Consider the following 22,601-nt stretch of genomic DNA (forward strand, 5'->3'; position numbering starts at 1 on the left):
CAAAAATATTAAATAACCTTTTAAATATCGTATTCATTGACAATTGAGTGCAGCCAAGCGAAAATTCCACCCAACTGAATTTATTCTAAAAGTATGCTATGCTTTTACAAACGCACAAAAATCATTGCATACTTTTAGGCTCAACAAGTATATTCAATGTTAGTCCAATTGGTCAAAAACCGGTTTTCTGATCGGATCATTGTCAGCTTAGTGTATGTGGACGTCTAATTTAATAATTTCTTAATAATTTACGAAACTTTTGTTATAGTAATATTATTTTTCTGAATACAACAATTATTATCTGTTTTCCTTATAATAAGATAATTAACGCAGAGTAAAATTTTGTTTGAAATAGTAAATATTTTCAATTACAAATTTGTTTGCAGATTTATTTTACATTCGAGTTGTAAAGTTTTTATATAAATATCTTCGCTGTGATCGCATTAGTACATTAAGAACCCAAATGAATTGATGTCTAAAAACCTTAATTCATTGGATCATCTTGAAAACTCGAGCTTAACCGGGATAGACTATCATCAACTATAATACTGAATGCATAATTCAGATTTAATTTTATACAAATCGCGTTACTTTTCTTAGTCATGCTATGCACATTATACATTAGTTCAAAGCATGCAATAATAATATAATTGCAACAAAAACTGAAAGTTAAGTTTTACAATGCAAATTACATTCGAAGAACCTAGTTGAGTTGAAATGCACAAGTGAGCACAGGCTACAAAACTGAGAACCATAGTCAAAGGTATTAATTTAATACATAATACTTTTAAGTGAAATTGTTTCTTAGAAAACTGCTATACTGATTATGTCATAATTAGATACTTGGCTAGAAAGTTAGATAGGCTATAATTGATTTGCATTCTTAAAGTGCTGATTAAAGCAGCAGATGGTGAACATTTCAAGAGGTATATTTATTTTTGCTATCAACAGAGGTGATGATCAAACGAAATTATGAAAGTAATGCAGATAACATTTAGAACTATAGAATGTTTATAGCCATATATAATCAATATTGATATGAGGAAGTAATTTGATTAATAACAGGTAAGTAGGAAGAATATTGAATGCACTGCTTGCAGTAGTGCATACTTGGATGCAAGCAGTGCTACTTTTGAGTTACATTTGAATGATATCTAATTCCATTATTAAAGATTAGAAATTTAACAATTTTCAAAGCACTTTTTAGCCCATTAAAACAAATAAACACACAAATTAAACACTTTTTAATCATTAAACAATTGGAATCATTTCTTAAAACTACCATTATAAAAGAATGTTTTTGATTAACTTGTGAAACATGTAATAACATTAAAACTCGAAATGTTTAGCATCATTTTCGAGTAGTTACTAGTTCATTTTAAGATTGTGGTACGTACATTAAGTAATTAAACAATTATCCACAGTTAATACTTTTCTATATGCTATTCTTTTAATTCTCTTAATTTACAATTCGAATGTCTGTATTAATATTAATTTAAAATTTAGCATTATGAATTATATCTTTCTTAACTCGTTTTTTTCAGTGTGTAAGCAAATCTAACGCTTGAACACTTCGCTCTGTTTGTTTTGTTTTATATTTTATTTTAATATACTTATTATCACATAATAATATATTGTAGACAGGTACATTTTGTTTTTATTCGCAAAGTTATAAAGTAATTTCAATGAAAATATTATTAATAAAATATTTATTTCAAAACTTGTTCTCTTAAAATTCCAAATCGTTTTTTAAAGTAAATTATTTATACTCTGCTTTTGTTCAATTTCATTAACGTTTACAAATAATTGATGCAAAATGCGAAGCATTCATTAACATTTCATTGCGTACTTAAGTATTTTTATTTGATAACAAATGATTATTTCTTTATTGTTGGGTGCGTTGGCCATTCAAGAGGCGGCATCTGTAAATAAAAACAAATTAGTTTAAATTGTCATAAATAATGAAAACAATATTTTATGCAAACCAGATGATTAAGGGAAAGTGTGAGGTTCCTCCTTTTGTCACTGAAAATATAAAAGAATGATTGTTATTTAAAAGTTTTTAACATATATAAAATTGATATTACAATTACGATTCAAATAATTATAATCTATTATTCTTAAATGAAAGTGTGCAACTTATGACGAATAAACAACTTGGATAATCAAATAGTTTTAAAAAAGCAATTTCTATGAACTTTATTAAAAAATATATAACATATTCAACAGGGATAAAGCAATATATTTTAATTCGCAATATTTGTTCTATGAATGCAGTTAAATATATAATTCTATATTAGAATTTTATCTTCTCTACTATTATAAAGAATAACTGGGCTTTACACCAAACTCTTTTAGCTTTGAAGCTACAGAATCTTCATTCATTAAATTCTTTGTTTACAAAATATGGTAGAGAAAACCCAATCGAAAGTTAAGAGTGGCACTCGAACGAGACTGTTTGTCTGCCTTGTTTCCAGATTCAAGATTCAAGAATTCAGAACCGGTGAGTGATCGAATGAATGGGACTCTCTCTCTATCGACGGCGTATATCTTGCCCAATGGAATGAATGATATTAAATGAATCAATTTTATACGGTATACAAAATTTATGCTTGTCTTAAGTTCAGAATTAAACCCAAATCGTCATCTGAAACATCAATAAGATTAGCCACAAGATAAGAAGTTTCCGGTCAAAAGCAAAGTAAATGCAAGAGTGTCGTTCCCTACAGTGGTGGCAAGCCATAACGATACCAGCTTGTAAGTAAATATGAATGACTCTACTATAACTTACTAATTCTGATTTGCTAATCTAAATATGTTTGTAGACATTTTGTATGCTGATAATCAAAGTGGATTTGCCACAACGTGTTGCAAGCAGTTAAGACAGGTTTTAGAGAAATAGTTTTCATGGTAATCTCCAGCACTTGCATATGGTTTTACACCTCTTAGCCGCTTATTGTGATTTATGCCCTACTCAATTGCATTGGCCACGTCTGTAGAAGCAGAGTGCGGCATTGAAGCCAAAGGCAAAGTAAAAGGCTGGACGTTTGGCTCGTAAATGAAGTCCCAATACATATTCGTAAGATGTTGTGAACGGGGCAGAGAGTAGAAAAGCCAAAAACCAAAACCAAATAAACACGTCGCTTGCCATCCGTTCCCCACACTTCAAAAAACCGGCTAATTAATGACGTTGCCCCAGCGCTCATTCTCGGTCCCAGAACACACTGACGTTGAGGTCGCAGACTCATCGTGGTCCCACAGCGAGTCGAGAGCGGTGCCATTTTTGGTGACGACGTCCAAGTCGAAGTCAAAGTCGTCGACGACGGTGTCGTAAGTGAAGTGCCAATAAACACGTGATTTACTTCGGCTCAGGCCCATGGTCAAAACAGATGCGGGGATGCCGCACTTAGTCGTGTCTCGCTCTCTTTCACTGTGTGCGAGTATGTGTGTGTGTGTGTGTGTGACAGCCAAAATCATGAGGCTTATCGCTTCCATCGGCCATCAAGATTCCGCTCATTAATTTTGAAATTAGGCGGGTTTTCAAGAAGAGCAAAGAAATGATGTCCACCTAAAGTCCAAATAAACTCTGGGCACCGTTTCGTTTCCCGATCCCAACTCTCGACCCCGATGCATTTCACTGAGTGCATAAATTAATTAACTCGGCCGGAATGTCCAATGTGTGTGTGTGTTAGTGTGTGTGTGTTGCCGACCTTTTGTCTGGCCTGGCCAAAAACCGAAAAGCAAAGGCAGCAGCAGCAATATCGACGTCCAACCGTCTGGGCTGCAATGGCGGATGTTGCTCCGAGAGAGAGACAAGAGACAACAGCTCCAACTCCATCACCAACTCCAGCTACAGCTGCATATGAGGGTCTCTGATGCTGCTGCTGCTGCTGGTGCCCAACTGGCTCGTAGGATGTTGTAAATTAAAAGCCGCGGCTGCTCCTTTGTACCCAGCACACATACAAGTATCGTATGTGTGTTGCTCTGTCCTGAGTCATTTGCATTTTTGTCTACACACACAACGACAGAGAAGAGGCCTCGTTTGCCTGGCCTGATTATGAAAGATGCTGCGTGGGTGATAAATGACTCCAGTTGACTACCAGCTACTCTACAGCTCTACAGCTCGACAACTCTTCAGCCCACCCAACGCAGCACGCCTGCCGTTTGTTGCATTTGCCTCCCCCTCAAAAATTAAGCCACGCCAAAAATGTTAAAATCTTTTGCAACCCCAACAGACACAACCGAGGCAACTCACTCGTTAACCCCTTGCTGGGTCGACGTCGCCAGATTAGCTGATGGCCTTCCACAATTTATATCACTTCATCCTCAACACCTCCCCTCCACCGCTTTTCCTTCACTCAACTGACAAGGGTTGAGAGAGGGAGAGAGAAGAGAAAAGAGTTCGGCGCATCAACGCCAATCTAATAGATTCCGATTGAGATTTAATTATTTCACTTAATTTTCTAGCTGACTTCATGTGGCTGACTCTGGGCTTAACTTTCATGTCCACGTCCTTTAACAAGTTAATGAAGCGAATAAATTTCTTGGCAATTATTTTGCGGATTCCTCTTAATTGACCTCAACTCAAGATGCTTCTGCTGCTGTTTCGGTTGCTGCTTCTGCTGCTGCTTCTGAGGAGAGCTGCCAAACTGGCCGGGAGGCCAATGGATAAATGGCCCTGGCTAAAAGGCAATAAACATGCTGGCCAACTAATTTGCAGCAGATTAAATAATTACGAGTATGGCAAACAGTTGAGTGAAGTCTTTATTTTACCTGCAGTGAATGATTTCGCTTTTGCAGTCGAAGATCGCAGCAAATTAACGCAGAGCTAACAGCTACTCAAAATAAATTTGCTGATTTACTATATGTATATATAAATATATATATATTGAACAAACAGACTTCGGCAGAACAGACTCCGACATATATGTATATATCAATTCATTGGATTATCAAGTTAAGAAAATTAACTTAAATGTTTATATGATTAAACATTGAAAATATAGATTTCAGAAATAAGTTTTTAATTAATCAGGAAGAAAAAAATATATGTATAAAGATAAATGATACAGTATTAAGTCTAGACTCTTGACGTCGAAAAAAAAAAACTTGAAGTAAAAACTTATAAAAAAAAAATAAGTTAATCAGTTAATTTTCTTATTAGTACTTTTCTGAAAGCATATCGTTCAACGATGAATTTTTTTTCAGTGTATATTCATTACATACTTACATCACACATTGCACATTGTCTGCCATTAGCTGGGCTGCTGTGTTGCCACCTTGAGGCCGGACGCTTTGTTTATGATGAGTGATTGTTATGAGTTGTCAAAGAGGCATGTTGCCCTAGTGTGTGTGAATGAGTGTGTATCTGCTGTCTGTTCAGCAGGAAATCCAGCAGGATTTGTTAAAATATACCGCCAACATATGCAAATATGTTTGTCTACACAAGCCAAAGAGACATCGACGAGGAGATACAAATAGAGAGAGAGAGAGAGTGAATGAGACTTTCATATGAGGAGTCGACAGACAGCAGACAAGCGCCACGTGACGCCGAGCCAGGGTAGCCACCCTCACACATAAAGTGGAAACCTATCAAAGTAAGCCGCCCTGCGCTGAGTTGACAATCAACCCCCGGCGAGTTTTGGCTTTAATGTTTTGACAGTAAAATAAACATATCCAAGTGCGGCGGCCTCTTACCAAATGAGTGCACATACTCACAAGCGAATGAATTGATGTGAGTAGTGAGTGTGAGTGTGAGCGTGAGTTTGAGTAGTGAGTGCAAAGCACATAGATGTCAAATATAATTCATCATCCATAGAGGGATCAAAGTCTGTCAGTGATTTCCCCCTGGCCCAAGCCAAGGCCAAGGCTAGCATCATTATCAGTCTATCTATCTTTCTGTATCTTTTGCTCAGTCTTTAGATAAAGTATCTGCGTGTAGTGTATGTTGCTTTTGCATTGCCAACTTTTCCGGATTGGTGTCTTTAATTCAACAGCTTCAACTTTGTCACTCAACGGAAAACACTTTCTCGGTATCCTTTTAAATAATTAATGTCAATTAGAGACGAAAAGTTAATTTTGGCCATTCAGTCTGATTGGAAAGGTCTCTCTCGCTCGCTCTCTGTCGACCTGGCCTCGCCTGTCATAAATATTTTATAACATCAATTACAAAGCACTTAACTTTCCATGAATTTAATACGAAAGAAGCCCAAACTTCAGCTTCAACTGCTACTACTGCTGCTGCTCATTTATCTCATATGGCAAACAATCAGCACTCGACAGGAAGAGCAATCATCTTTTCCTTCTACTTTTTTTCCGCTTTACTCGCACGGACAAGTGTAAGCCGGGAAGAACATGTCTATACACGTTTGTGCATGTGTGTGCACATGCCTGTAGCATAAGTCCATCAGGATCAGCCAGGGGCAAACTAAAGTGACTCGATATAAAGCTAAGCGGAGTAGCGAGGGAAACACCCCCAGAAAAAAAGACCGTCTTGATAGCTTTGTCCTTGTTCGATACGGACAATATTGAAAGTGTGGTGATTTACTTGCCTCTGTTTCAGCAGCCGAAGCAACAGCAACAAAATCCCAATCGCAATCCCAAATAAAATAAAATTAAAATCTCATCAGGGGCACAAGTGGCCCAAAACTCGAACCCGGCACCGAGGTTTGCACACGTTGAATGTTGATAAAAACAATATCAATACATGCGAGTCCGGTAGACATCGTCTGCTTGCCTTTTGTCCCCCTGCCTTCTGCTGTGGGCCATGAACACTTAGTCGCCTCACCATCGATGTCGTTGTCGATGTGGATGTGGATGAGTCTTGGTCTCGGACTCGAAGTCGAACTCGAGCTTGGGCGCGTGCCGTCTCGTTTCGTTCACAATCCCCCCATTGATATTCATAGCCGATTTTTGCGTGGAAAAACGCAAAAGAAAAACGCAGCATCAAGCAAAACGGCAACACACTTATACTACATAAATAAATAAAATTTATGATTCTTGTGTACAACTGGGATTTCGGATTTGGTCTGTGCTTTTGGGGATTTCGCTTCTTAAACAACTGATAACCACGATATGGACTAGAGAGACTCGAAATCACAGCTGCTCAAGCTTAAGTATATCAATCAAGTTATAGATATGGATTACACATAAATTTACTTAGTTTTCAAACAATTAATGTGTTAAACGCATTCTTATTAACTAGGAGCTAGAATATTATATACAACAAAACAAGATATACGTTAGAAAATCCCTGGATTTATAAATACTCAGTAAATCACAATCACAGCATCTATATATTTTGTATTTAAAACTCTCTTAAATTAATGTTCAGTAATTCAATAAATATGTTACTCATTAATATTTTAAATTTATATTTTATTCGGCTTGATTTAAACTTTAAATTGCATTATGATTGATGATTACATTCTGCAACTGTCGTCAGTTTCATAATATCTAATAGGGTGTCTCAAAGCCTCATTATCAAAAATATATTCCTCATTCGTGTTCTCATTTGTTTCACTATAAAAACAAGTCAACTTAACTTAACTCCTATACTTTATCAAAGTGGAAATGGAAATCATTGAGGGGGTTGAAGGCGAAATCCAATTGTTGATTGCTCTATCAATATCCTGCAGATCTCTCAATAACTCCCGTTTATTTAAATTAACAGATATCTGACATCGCAGCTATTTATTTAGAATTTCCCTTTCCGTTTGTGTTTATAAGGTGGACTTTTCAAAATAAGGAAAGTCATGTGTGCCAGAGTTATAGATACAGCTATTTAAGTGAACACATAACTCTTACAGTTTGTTTGATGCGGGACAGGGTGCTAAAGTAAATGAATGAACCTCTAAGGTTTGTGTTCATTTAAATGCCACATTGTGTTTCTAAAGTGTCCCAGGAGATTTTTTGAGGCGTTAAAGCGTGGCACCCTCTTGTTTGGTCCAAACAAAATGCAGTGGTTTCCGGTTCAGCAACGCCCCGGAGAGGCTGGCGGGGAGTGGAGTTAGTGGGAGTTAATTCGCCAAAGTCAGTAACCTCATCAAAGAAGCACTAGCCGTCTCTCCGTCCGTCTGTCTGCTTCTGGCTGGGCGTGCAACCGGGGAGAGGTGTGGAGAGGATGGTTGGTGGGGTGTCGTCGGCGTCTACGAGTGCCACCGCTACATTAGATTTACGCCAAACGACGTGAGGCGCATATGTTTATGAGTCTCGTTGAGATTGAGTAGTCAGACAGCAGGGGCATGCCCATGGTTAACCGAAAACCAAGCAGGACGCGTTGCGCATAAAAGCCTCATGGCCAGCATCCAGCTAGCATCGCCTGTGGCAAAGGTTTTCTTTCCTAGCTGCCTTGCCGCACGCTGCTTGCTAATGGATTTCGGAGTTACCGCTCTCAACTCTCTGTGCTGAAGAAGGGTTGCGAACGCTTTGATAGCCCGCCCGCTCGGCAGCATGCTTTCAATTTACTTCCCCACTTCCCAAAACGCCCTTCTGCTTTATTGTTGTTGCAGCTACGTCGCCAAGCTTTGACTCTAGCACCCGGCTGCTGTGACTTACGTACCGTGAATGAATGCGTTGTTAGCAAGAGAGCTGGGCCCTGGGCACATTTGTGCCCGAGGGAGGCCCAAGTCCGTAGTCCTCAGCTCTCAGTCCGTCTGCCGCATTCGGTATTCCTTATTGTCGCTGGGGTTTTCCCGCACGCGACTTTCACACTAACGTAATAAAGAGCTCAACGACACTCAAATTGAATACGTTGCTCATGGTGCGAATGACGTAATGATTTTCTATGTGGAACTCGATGCAGATAATGGTGCGATACCCATACCCACACCCGCAACCCGGACTTCTCCCGCTTCCATGTCCACGTCTGCTTGGCAACCCTCTGGTAGTGTCTGCAGTTTTTGGGCGGTTTTGTTTTTGTTTGCGTGGTGATAGAAATTAACCCCTCAATTGAGGTTGAATTTAATTTGGCGCAAAATGGCAAAGAGGGTGTGCGTGTGCCATCCCAGAACCAGAGCCCAGAACCCAAGATGAGATGGGATGCTGCTCATTTGGCTGCCGTTGAGTTTGTACAGTTGAAAATGATATCGCTGCTGTTAACGCTAAAGGGCCATTGTCAAATTGTCTCTTATTAATTATGATGATGCGATGCGTGTGCCGCACGCTGCGACTACTTTACTTCCTACACCCTTCCCACTTGCTGCGAGGGGTTGTTGTTTGTTGCATGGCCATGCAAATTTGCCTGAATTTGGCGTCTTTAACGTAATTTATTGCACGTTGGGCTTAGAGTGAAAAGTTAATACCGAATAGAGCCCAAACTCGGCACAGTATATGAGATATATTTAAATCCTCAACTCGAACCTCCTCAACCTCATACTCCCACTATTTACCCTTTGGAAAGGGTGGAGTCGTTGGCTTGAGGTGGAATTGATTTTGCACATGAAACTATGCAAGGTACCCCAACAAAATTTGCTTAATTTATATCAGACAATGGCAGCCAGCCGAACAATAGCGCACACAAAGCCAAAGCCAAAGCCAGTCAAGCAATCACAGCATAAAGGTTTATGTACTTTAAGCACCCGCTTCCCCATCCCCTCGGGATCCTGACCTGCGCCCCATTAAACCCATTTAGTTCGTAGCCAACATCCATTGTCGAGTGTAGTTTAGGTAATGATTAAAGCTCTCGAGCAGCATAATACCTAATGGGTAATACATTTTGATTAGCAAGTCTTTTAAATTAGAATTATTATTATTGTTATGCGTGTAGTTAATGTGGTCTGTCATTCCGTTACACTTAGCTGTGAATTTTATACTAAAGTCAACCATGTTTTTTAAGCTTAAAATCTAAACAACAGTTATTTCAGAAGCATGTGAATTGTCTTTGCATTCCGCAAGAACTTAAAGTTTTTAATATTGACTATTAATAGTTTTTAGTAAAACAAAAATTTTCCTGTGTAATACATAACATAATAATAATACATATATACTTAAAATTAGTGTGTTAACCAATTTTTCAAACAGAGTTGAAATAATAAACTGAAGAATTCTGTATGCATAAGATATGTTAATATATGTATCTGTATATGAAATGTAACTTCAAAATTATATTTTTAATTTTCGGTATCCACTTTTTTGGCTGTTATCCAAAAGATTCTTTTGCTAATAAAAATATCAATGCAGCTTATATTCTGTCTTAACTTATCCATTAACTAATCAACTTAATTGAATTAGTTAATACAGACATTAATTATTAATCGTCTTCAGAGCTGTTCAAGACAATTGGATTGCATTCTCACAAAACGCTTACCAATAAACGATGTCGGTCAATAGAAGTCGTAACTAATGAAGCAGAACAACAAGATCAATGGGCGCAGTCATGAGACACCTCTGGCTGTCGCAGGGGGGAATCCCGAAACCCCAACAGAGCGCTACAATTTTCGAGATCGCAGCATGTGGAACTAGCGCCAGCCAAGACATCCACTTGATGATGCTTTCCTGGATTTGGTTTGCGAGTGGGTTTCATTCATTCGCGATATTTCATTTCTTTATTAAGTCAATGCCATATTTTGTGTCTGTGGGCGCCGGTGTCCTGGCTGGATGCACAGCATTTAAATGGCCACAGCGTATGACGCTTGCCCCATCCCTCCTCGTCTGAGGGCAGAGCTTACTGTGGCGTGCACAGCTGGAGCTTGTTACTTTGATGTATTTGAGACGCTTTGCGCCGCGCGTTTATTTGTGGATGCGTCAGACGCAACAGCGGGACACCATTTGATTCGCGATCTGAGCTGCCAGCATCCGGACAAACTTTTGCACTCTTCTTCATGTGCATTTATAAATAATCACTCAAAGCTGTTTACACATTTTTTTCTTTTTGTCTATCACCAAAAGGAGTTAGTCAAATTCTGTAGTTCCTGCAGGAGCGAACGAGTTGTTCGTATTAGTTCCTGTTGCATTCTTTTATATATATTGTTACGGAACTAAGTGAAGGAGAGTGAACTAGTAGTAATGACAGCTTAGTTCGTTTTAGTTCTTGTTGATTTCACTCACATACATTGCAATTGAACTAAGTGAACGAGCGTGAACTTGTAGTCGCAATGAGCGAGTTCTTTCTAGTTCATTATGCATTCTTTCACATGCATTGCAATTGAACTAAATGAATGAGCCAGCTTCGGTCAAAGCTTCGTTCGTTCAGTAACTTCCCGCGCTCAGTTAACTTCCGCGTAAAGCTGTATGCGATTTCGCTGTTTTGCTTTCTTAAAGTAATGGTGAAATTAATAATTGTGTTTCGATTAGCTGTAACGAGTTACGACTTGGCTCCACTTAGCCCCCAACACTCTCCTGCCACCAAGCCATATGGGTAAGTAACAAAGACGCAATCCGAAACATTTGTCAAACGCTTGTCAAAGGCCTGAAAAGCTTGTTGGGGAGACAATGCACGACATATGAGGAGGTATTGGTTATTTTGGCGTTTGGTAACGTAACCGCCCATTAGCCACATGCGCGCCTGCGTGACACTTTGGCATCAATCAAAGTTTCACCCGTTTACTGCATGTGAGCGTGTGTATGTGTGTGTGTGAGTGCTGAGCTAGGTTTGGTATTGGAACTTGTGGGGCGATTGTTGTTGTGTATTTGTTATTGTTGCCGCCGCCTGCCGCCAGCGCGCGTAAAAAGACATTTTGACAAATTCAAGTAGCGCCATCTACACACTCGGCTTTAATAGCTTTTATACTGCCTGTCACGATATTTCATCAGTCAAACGACCGCGTTGCCGACCACGAACCACGACCAGCGACAACAGCAACAGCGGAGGCAACTGACACACATGGTGGCTGGATTCAAGGCCGGAAAAAGTGGAGGACAACAAGAGGGCTAAAGCCGACACAGTAGCGCGAATTTTATTTGATGTTATTTCCATTTGAAAATGAGTTATTGGTGCTGGTAACAACCCCTAAAAGCACCCCCGAGCTCAAATCGAGTCAAGTCTCTGAGCCATTTGTTTGTTGTCCAGACAAACACAAAACTGAGGCACTAACTCAGCTTATAAACACGCAGAGTCCCAAAGCCCAAAGCCCGAGTCGAAGGTGGAGTTGGAGTGCGTGGGCGTGGGCGCGGCCCTGTGCCAGAATGCGCATAAATTTTTTGGGTGCCAAGTATGGCGCCCCCTTTGTTTGGGATTGCTTTCATTCCTCCTCTGCCTCTCGTTACACACATGCGTTCATTCGAATTGCGATTTCCTTTCATTCGCTTCTTCGATTTGATTTATTTTATTTGTTTTGTATGACACCCGCAAGTGCTTCCCCAATCTCCACTCCTCTGCGCCACTCAATGCTATCACACAGCTATATTGCGGTATATTAATTTTGTAGGCGTATCCGCAAACCAGAAGCGCTTAGATTCCCGAATAAAATGTTAACTTCGAGGATATAATATTATATTCCAGCCATGGCCAACAGGGAGTGGTTAATCAAATGGGCTTTCAAACTGTTGTAATAACACAACCAGGAACAGGAATTATATGAGATATGAGCATTGCGTGGACATGGCAATTGGTCATTATCAATGTTGGCTAAAGATTTGTGATAATGAGTGTATTCAGTCGCATTCGGATTCATTCGTTAATGCCATCAACTTAATGGCTTGATTGATTGCCCGACTACTAAATCCTTTTAATGCGATAACTAAACAGACTTTATTAGCTTAAGTTGTTGAGCATATGTTTGTGAAGTTTATTAGCAGCAAATTTGTCTTACAATTGAATTTATAGCTATGCTTTTGTAAATAAACACTTTTAATATAAGGAAGCGTTGTGCAATAATTGTAATTACTTGCCTATGCACTGCTTGTAGGTTCGTCTAATTACGTATCAAGCAGTTTACTGCACTGCTTGCTTAGCTTTCATTACAAATAGTGTTTCCTTAAATTGCAACTAAATGAAAATTAAACGATAATTTCATGCTACTTTAAATAGAGATAAACCCAAAGTACCCACTTGCACATATGACATGTGTCTGTGCACATATTTATCGAACGTTCCTATAGGGAGCGAAGCCAGGGTCAATGGACATTAAGTTTCCCATTTCGATGACTGATTGATGACGCAAATGAATGAAAAGGTGTGATAAAGCGAATGCGTGTGAGTGCTGGAATGAGTTTGAGTGCGAGTATGTGTGTGGCACATTAGATATTCATGTGATTCGGCATCGTCCGCGTAGCGGTAAAACAACCCACAGCAACAGCAGCATTGCATTGCTCTTCCTGAAATGGGGAGGGCAAAGGCAGAAATGCCTCGGGACCGCCCACTCAGTGTTACAGTCTGATAAATCACATATTTTCGCTGATCAAATCAATCTAATTGACATCACTCAAAATGATGGCAGAAAACTTTTCACATTCGTTTTCGCACAAAAAATGCGAATAAATGAGTTCAAAATGGGGGACGACGACGACGTCGACGCTTCCACGACTCACTGAGCCCACGCCCCGGGCGCTTTTCTGTTTTTTTCCTGATTTTTTTTTTTTGGCTTAATGGTGGCTATGTTTCGAGCAGAGCAGAACGCGGTGCGTTTGCCGTTCTGCCGTATGCCGTCTGCGGCAATAGCAGAGCAACGTGATTTATTTTCATTTGGATGCCGATGCCACCGCCACCCAAATTCAACGCTCCGTCATCCTGACATTCGAATTGAAATGCAAATTCTGACGAATGTGCGCACGTTGCGCGCCTAGGGTCGGTTCTGTTTGCTGGGTTTGCTGCTGGGAGGATGCCTCGCTTCGTCTCGACCGACTGATGAACGACAGCGACAGCCAACGACTTTCTATGGTAAATGAGCCATCAACCCATGTGCGTTTCAATCGGAAATACACATGTGCATACGCCCAAAATACATATATGCTTAAGCATCTCCACCCACATGCCCAGCTATTCACATATGTACTCGCATTGCCCACACACACATATCGTTTTTGCATATCCTTATGTACAATAGATTCATTTACTTCTTGGCGATGAATCGTCAGCCACAGTAATTTAAGCATATAAAGTGTTGCCGAGATCAAAAGTGACAGCCTTCAAATAGCAATAATACTAATGAGATAAAGTTGTCTAGCTTTTTACATTCGCAAAATATTATCCTGAAAGTCTTTTTCGAATATTCGCTCTTATAGAATAGTGCACTGCTTGCAATTCAGATGCATTTACATGCAAGCAGTGCATTGAATTCTCTACTATGGGTTTAAAAACTAACAATGGGGTGTTTGATTTAAATGGTTATTAAACTTGGTTTACACAGAATCAGATTCAAATTGACTTTGAGAATATCATTATTCAAGATTATAGTATTTCAAAATCATATTGTCGTAAAAATACATGTTAAATCGTATATGATCTTACTAAAAGTAAACATTAAATTTTGAATCAAAAATATAAACTTTCAATTAACTATATATTAACTATTAATTTTAAATATATAAATAAGAAACTGCAACTTATAATATTAGTATTCCTCGTAAAGTTTAAAACTTACTTACATCATTCAGCTATATTTATTAAATATCTTCGTATCCCAATCAAGTTGTCTCATCGCCTGTGTTAAGTAAAGCAAGCAGTGAAATGAACAAGTTAATGTGTGATACGAAACGAGACGTAGTGATAATATTTACAGGCATTTGTCTAGGCGAATCCTTATTGCTGGACATGCCTTAAGCTGTGCCAGACCCGTAAACTTGTTTATCAACCGGAATAAGTACGCACATATCGTATATACTTATAACAGTACATATTTACATACATGTTGTTGACTCCCGATTCGAGGAGCGAAGAGAGAGTTGTAGGGAAATGCTGCGTTTTAACGGTACGTGTATTAACAAGCTCACTGCATGCGCACGTTTCTCTCTGTGTGTTCGCATTCCCTCAATGTACATAGAGTACAGAGAGTAGACGCTATTCTGCGGCCAGACTGTCACAGTGTCACACTGTCGGACAGTTGCCTCCTCCTCCTCCATCCCATCCATCCTCTCCCTGGGCGCCTTAATGCAGCAACGCTTCCAGCTATGCACGGCACACAACTGTATCCCTTTTGAGCTGTGACATGGAAGTCGACGACATCGCTCATACACACAGCACACAGCATGCCCAGTTGGAAATGTGCCACGAGTCCTGGCGTCAGCCTAAAAGTAGACTACAATTTGTGGGCATTTTTAAATGATCCTTGATAAAGTATTCATATAGAAAAAATAAGTGCATTTTAATATATATTTCAAATATGTGAATTTAATAAAATATGTTCCCATCACTTTGTAGTTCTAACAGGCTTCTAAAAGTAGACTAGAATTTGTACCAGTTTCTCAAAATTATCCTTGAGAAAATGTCCATAAATTATATAAAAAGTAAAAGCATCATTTTGGCATTATAAATTATTGCGAATTTAATAACATATTTAAAGTTTCTACAGGGTTCTTTTTTGCAGTCCGTCTGTACTCACACATGCACACCACAAAGGCTTCTACATATAGTACACACAGCACACATACAAAAGGGGGGACATTGTAGTGCCTGCCTTGGAGAGTTGATGTCGGTCTCGGCGGTCCAGTCGCTTGTTCAGGCAAAATAAGTTGTTCAAGTGGCAGCTTAATTCGCATAAAATGAAAACACGCTGTCTACATTGTTCCTACAACTTTTCGAGTTTTTTATGGCTCTTAAAATGGCTGCTAGACAAAGGGTTACCCAAGCGCCGGGCCTGCCTGTAAAATCTATTGCAATTGCGCTTGCGTTTTGGCCACTTACCAAAAGCATATTCTCAAACTTTTCTGCCCTTTTTGTTTCTTTTCTTTGCTTCTTGTTGTTGGGTCGGTTTTGCTCAAAATAATTGCATACTATTTAGCGAGCAAAACAGGCAAAATGTTTTGCGTTTAATACGTTGTACGTGCGCTAATTGAAAATGAGCAGAACAAAATATTATTCAGAAATGTACTGCTTGCAGTCCAACATAGATGCAGCAAGCAGTGCATCAAATTACTTTAACTTTATACTTATAAATATTTTAATAATGCAAGCTAAAGTAGAAATTATTAAAGTAATTATAAGAAGCACGTTCAGCTTGAGAAAGTCTGAGCTTAACGATAAAATACCGATTAGATAATTACGAGTATTCATTTCTTATCTTTTGTATTAATATAAACGCAGAAATTATTAAACTAATTATAGAAAAATATATGTTCAGCTTGAGAAAGTTCAATTTTAATAATAATAAATGCCCAGCAAAAGATTAAGAATTTATTCAACAGGGCGCAAAAAGAAAATTAGGACATTAAATAGGAATTTTTTGGTGGCAAAAAACCAACTTGCGGTATTTTATTATTATGTTAATTTTCGACTTGACTCCTGTAAAATGTGAAATGCGTGCCAGCCGACTGATCAACTTAATAGCAAAATGGGAATGGGGTAGGAACTTGAAGCTTGCAAGACGTAAACACGAAGGCCGTCAAAAGAACGAGACGAGCCACTCGTACTTGCAACACAGGTGAGGCAAGCAGGCGGCTGGCAGGCAGGTGTCATTGAACACTTCATATCCCAGGGGAGAGAGTGAATAAAACGAGTACATTTTGCGTTTACGTTTGCGTTTGCGTTTGCGTTTGTCGGGCAAAAGTCGCGTGGTAGTTGTGTGACTTCATAATAAAGCCATAAGCAGGAATGTAATAACGAAATGCATTTAATCGCTTAGCTCCAAATGTTCACACATAGCCTGACATCGGGAATTATTGTATTTACATTTATGAATTGTTATAGCTATTATAGCATTTCAACCCCGTCGGACGTTGGCAATTATTTGTATGACAAGAGAAACAGTTAGTAGACTGTATGTAGTATGTATATGCATACAAGTACAACTAAAAAAGTGGTAAATAGAACAAGTTTAAATCGTTTGTTAACCGTTCGAAGCGCACGAGGGAAATATCATATTACGCCCATACTCATAATGAATACTTTAAATTAACGGACGAGCGTTGTTATAAAATAAAATAAAATGTTTTTGTTTCGCAATGATTTGCACTTTTAATCAGATTCGTAGACGAGAGGTGAAATGTGCGTGTGGAGATTGAGCTTCGTAGCAAAATTAATTGAAGAATTTCACAGCAAATAAAGCTTCCCTTTCCACTGGCTTGCTTGCTGGCCTACAAAGTCAGAGCAACAACAAAAACAACAACAACAGCACAATGTCAGTTAATCACGAAACGAAGTTGCATGTTGCCAATGTGCACTCAGTACTAACATATTCAGAAATCCATATGAATATTCAATAAGTGCGTTTTTTACCTCTCTCTCTCTTTCTGCTTTCTGTTGGAGAATATTAAAATGATTTTTGAATCCACTTCGAATTGTGCAAAGGCAAAGTTAATCGACCAACAGATACGACACACCCATTTTTAGTTGGGTGGTAAATAAAGAAACGAAACAAGCTTCACAGAATAAACAAAATCAAGTAATAAATATTGAAAATGCAAATTGAATTTGATACGACGTTTGCGAGTTTGTTTGTAAGTTAATGAGACCCCAAGTAGACATAAATATGGTTATAATAACCAGAGTACTATTGTTTCAATTACTCATTAGACAATTGCGAAGAATAAGTCGTCTTCTACTTTAAGTCTGCTTGTTCTCTCTGTCATCCCTTCATGTAATTCTATAAGTAGGACCACTGAGTACACGTAGAGTGTGTGTTTGTGTGAGTGTCTCGTTTCGCTGACTTTCGCCCGGGCCTTGAAAACCGAAGTCGACGCGATCTACGCTACAATAACTTAGCGGTTAAATTCTGCATAAATGAATAATTATGCTTTTAATGGCGCAAATTGCGAATTGAATTGTTTGCCATTATATTCTGCACAGCAGACAACCGACAACTTTTCATAACCACAAACGGTTTGCTTTTATGCACATTCGTGAGACACCTAATTTCCATGTCAATTCCCCTTTTTAGTCTCCTCCACCTCCTCCTCTCCTCACTACAAAATGTGGCATTAAATGCTGCTCAGCGCTGGTGACAAGCATCAAATTTATTATAGTCTGACATTAAAATTGAGACATTAGAGTAGGCAACAAATATTTATGTTCTCGATATTCGTGTGGAAGCCAAAACGATTTCGTAGATTGGCATTGCATAAATATTGAAACTAGAATTATTGAGCATATCTTATTGATAAAATATTGTTTTAGATAACAATAATTTATGCAATTTATTTTAAATGCTTTGTCAATATTACTGACATATATTTTGCAACACATGTTATTAGTAAATATGTTCTTGGAAAATATTTATGTTTTAATGAACACTTAAGTTTGGATGAAAAAATTCGCAAGTTTTACGATGCTTTAAAATGTTCAACAGACTTTATTGGATATATATATAATTTATAAATAATTTCCGAAATCCATTCAGAATATTTTCGAGATATTATATATATTTGTTTATATATAGTTTATTTCACAATAAATTTCATATTTGATTTATAAAAATGTTGTAGGAAATATTCATGCTTTCAATAATATTGTATATAAATATTTAAAAAATAGGGAGATGTATTAAAATTTAAAAAAAGTGGGTTGGTTGACATCGTAATTTATAAATTTTTCTGCAATTAATGAAAAATTGTTGGACGATATTATTCAGCTATACGAGTATATTACTATTTGCGGTGTCAATATTTATTGTGGATTGGACAAAAACGTTTTAAGATATCAAAGTTAAATTAAGGTGTTAAAAAGTTTATTGAAAATACCAATCAAATGTTATAAATTTCGCTCCCCGTTTACCCCCTGTAGTTACTTATTATATTTAGAAAGACACTCATACTTAATAAATATATTCATAAAATTATATAATAATATTGCTTAAACGGTTTTCCAATAATAATAATATTATTTCTGTCTCTAAAAACAAAATAATTTGTTAGCGTATTTAGTCTTCGGTTTCTGAGATTGTGTTTTTCTCTGTTTATTAATTATGTTGTTAGCCAACACAAGTCAGAACATGTTAATTAAGAGAACTCTACTGAGATTTGCGTGGCATAGAAATAAGTTATAAGAAATAAGTTTTTTGTAGACATTTGTAACAATTAATATTGTTCGAGCTTGCACAATTTTCAACAGACCATAACCAATGCATTTATTATCCGATCTTAATGAAAGTTGTAGAGCCGCTCACTATAGCTTTAAATTATATGTTTGCACAAGTTCAAGGATGTTTTCGTTAAGCGCTTACATAAATATTATTCCTGCATATTAAAATGTTAAAAGGAAAATATGAAAAGAGCTGAGTGCGAAGTGCAACTCGAGGGGGTAAGTGGCATGCACTTAGCACATATTTAGTTATACTTTTATTATCTTTCGAGAGATACATATTCATATCGAAGTATGCAAATTAGGGACATGTGTGCGCAGTTCGCAGTCAACTGGTCTTGGGTTCATTCTACTTGCTCTAGAGTAGTGCAACGTGTATATCAAGATGCAACATTTTCCGTTCAATGGTCAACAACAGCAGCGGTTGTGGCTGTAGATGTGGCAGCGACAAAGGCTTAGTCTGCCTAATTAAAAATTCTTGTAAGGCAATTGCAAAATTGGTTTCTTATCTTTGTTTTATTATCGGCGCCACGAACGCTTCAACATGATGAGCTGATGGATAGCTGCCCCCAAACCTAGGGCGGGTGTAAGACCTTTTGACCGCACTCTTCTCTCTCTCTCTCTCTTGCTAGCTCTCTTTGTGGCCTGAGGATCTTGTGTGTTGAGCAAAAACAACCTTGCATTTATGAATAATATTATATTGTTTCATGATAATTTGCTGCAGCGTTTTTTTTCTCCGGTTTTCACGTTGCCCGCGATAGGTTCTTGCAATATTGTTAATGCCTGCCAAAGCGACGGAGGCGTTTTGCGAAGTATTTTCTGTTTATGGTCACAGTCACGCGATCTGCGAGCAGTAGTAGACGAGTGTACTTCTATATATTCGGGTATGCACTGGCCTGCGTGCTCTTTCATCAAATTTAAAATATTATTTTTACACTCGTTAAAAATACGCTTTAATGCATGTCAGTGAAATGAGTTGAAAGCCAGGTGACACTTTCCAGAAACCAATTATATAAGTTTTATTTTAAATGAATCTCCAATAGCAATATCTAATTAAAAGTGTTCTCAGCACTGTTCCCAGATCTATTTGCAAGCGCATGAACTGCTTTCGCTTACTTATGCAACTACAGCAAGCAGTGCTGCCTAGCCGCCTACTTTGCAAAAACGAAAGACACTCTCAGCATTTATAGCCAATAAATGCAAATGTAGTTTTCTAAATGGGCACAAAATGAACCATAAACTGTTAAGTGGCAGTGCAGAGCATAAAAGTGCAAACAACCAATAATAAAAACTAATTTATTTTGTATAAACTAATTTGCCTAATGAGCACCGCCGGAAGAAGCAGTGCTGTCAGCTGCTGCCTAATTAGCACTGCTTGCTTTCGGCTTGCGAGTGTTTATTTTCATATTTGTTTTTCTCGAGCGATAACAGTGCGCATACTTGTTACTGATTATATCACTGTAATAATAGCAATGAAAATTAACGGTGCTTATCTGCCAGCAGTTGCTTTGTGTTTATAATATTATATAGTACTGCCAATGCATTAAATAACAAGTTACATGCCACGTGACACTGAAAAACTTTACAAAGACTCGACTTTTCATTGGCTTCCTCAAGGGCGGCGAAAAACTTGCAACTTTTTTGAAAGTCAAACGCTGTCTTTGGCAACCACACGCTTCAATGCGTTTGCAAGCTGTGTTAATTCACGCACTTTTCTTTTTTTGTATTTTTGTTTTGTACTTACTTCGTTATAGAAAGCTGAAGAGAAGGGAGGCGAGACACCGGTTTGTTGTAGCGGGAGACGACTGTGGTCGCACTCAGAAAATAAAACTTTCCACCGTCGTGAAATTTTTTGCACGCGCCCACTCTTGCCCCACGATGTGCGCAATGCCGTGTTCGAGCGCATACTAGTTGCGTTGCAAGTTGTGCTTGCTACGCTCCGAGTTGAGTTCGTGGCAGCACGGGGTGTTGTGCATGCGGCATGAGGCGCGGCGCATGCGCTGCTCAAAACGGGTTTCTCAGCCGTCGAGTGCAAGCGAGACACACGCACACAAAGCAAAACAGTTGCTGCACTGCTCTTTCCAGCTGCTGCTGCTGCAAGTGGCGAGTAACGTGTGGCAACCTGGGGCTGGTTCATTGGAAACACTGGGGAAATTGCTCCGCCCATTGATAACTGCCAAAGCTCTCAGTTTTCCCTTCCCCCTCTCTTTACCGCTCTCCTTAGCACTCTCTCTTCCTCCCCCTTCTCTTGCGCTCTTACTTGTATTGTTTTAAGTTTTCAACTTTGGCTTGTTAGTTCTAAGGTTTTAATTAGTACAACGAACCGTATGAGCCAAAGACCTGCATAACTGATGCACACAGATCTTTCTAGCTGAAATAGCGCTCTAAATTTATAAGCTATAAATAGTATAGAATAGTTATTTTAAATATAGAAAGAGAATGGAAAGTATCTTAAAGATAGTTGCCAAGTTTAGCTTAATTCGCCAGGTATTTTCAGCCATATTAGGGCTTCATTGGCTAGGGTAAATATATTTGTGTATGAGTGTGTTCTCTGTGTGTGTATGTGTGTTCGTCTCTGAGTGTGTGTGTGTGTGTGTATGTGTGTGACTACATGCAGTCTGAACACAAGCCTATGTCTACTCGTACTTTCTATAGACTTTGAACATGAGCTAATCAGCAGAACTCAAACTGCGGCCAACAGCGTTCTTTCTCCCTCTACTCGTCCTCGTCTTCGTCCTTGCTGCACTCACTGTCCTGTCCATGGACTGTCGAAAATTGCGTCCATGTCATGCATTCGCATCCATTCATTACCTACTACTAGCTGAGTGGCCGGACAACAGCGTTTGGCGTTTTGGATCCCTGCAAATATGCCGTGTTCGCATGTTATCCCAAATGTTCTGAGTGCCCCAAATGCACCCGCTGCACATTAGCTAACAGAGAGAGAGAGCGAACAACACACTGACTGAGTGAAAGAGAAGGAGAAGGAGAGAGAGAGGGTGCCATAGACTGAAAGAGAGGGAGAACGCGTCAGGCATTCTGTACTTTATTTTGCCGAACGAGCAAACATCTTGTCGGACTAGAAAACAAATGGCTTTGCTGGTTTAAACATTCAGCTGGTCCTTTTTTGAAAGCTCTACTCTCCTTTTTCTCTATTTTTTCTGTTTTTTGGTTTCTGTGTGTGTTCACTGTAGTTGTTGTTGTTTGTCGTCCTCGCCAAAAGGCTGACTTCGCCGACAACATATAGTACAACTCGCACAATTTTACAAATCCCTTTGTCGTAGTAGACGCAACTCTATCCGCTCTGCGAGGAGTATTTAGACCACTTTATTGTTAGCCCCATCATCATTAGCTTCAAAGTGATATGTACGCGTTTTCAATTTAAATATGCAGCTGGCATAGAGAAAATTATAAAATAAGAAGGATTGCAATAAACGTACTCTGCATATATGAAAAATTAAATAGTTTAAAATCTAGTCAACAAAACTTAAGTGTA

The 22,601-nt window shown here is 38.6% G+C and overlaps 1 protein-coding gene across 5 annotated transcripts; it reads right to left on the reverse strand.

The window, feature by feature from the left end:
* Positions 1–1,284: 1,284 nt before the first annotated feature.
* Positions 1,285–21,044, reverse strand: LOC132790767 (uncharacterized). 5 transcript variants are annotated; one of them, XR_009632826.1, is made up of 5 exons: positions 20,853–21,035; positions 14,784–15,173; positions 14,524–14,579; positions 1,986–2,025; positions 1,285–1,922 (listed from the first exon to the last, which is right to left on the reverse strand). XR_009632826.1 is itself a non-coding variant. In XM_060799456.1 (2 exons), the coding sequence occupies exons 1-2, from the start codon at positions 21,012–21,014 to the stop codon at positions 14,955–14,957; spliced, it is 381 nt and encodes a 126-aa protein (XP_060655439.1). In that variant the 5' UTR covers positions 21,015–21,044; the 3' UTR covers positions 14,747–14,954. The 5 variants fall into 5 exon arrangements, 1 of the variants encoding a protein (XP_060655439.1); XR_009632827.1 differs by having other exon boundaries at positions 14,520–14,579; XR_009632824.1 differs by having other exon boundaries at positions 14,656–15,173.
* Positions 21,045–22,601: the final 1,557 nt, after the last annotated feature.

This window comes from Drosophila nasuta, chromosome 3, assembly GCF_023558535.2.
Source record: "Drosophila nasuta strain 15112-1781.00 chromosome 3, ASM2355853v1, whole genome shotgun sequence".
NCBI classification, from domain to species: domain Eukaryota; kingdom Metazoa; phylum Arthropoda; class Insecta; order Diptera; family Drosophilidae; genus Drosophila; species Drosophila nasuta.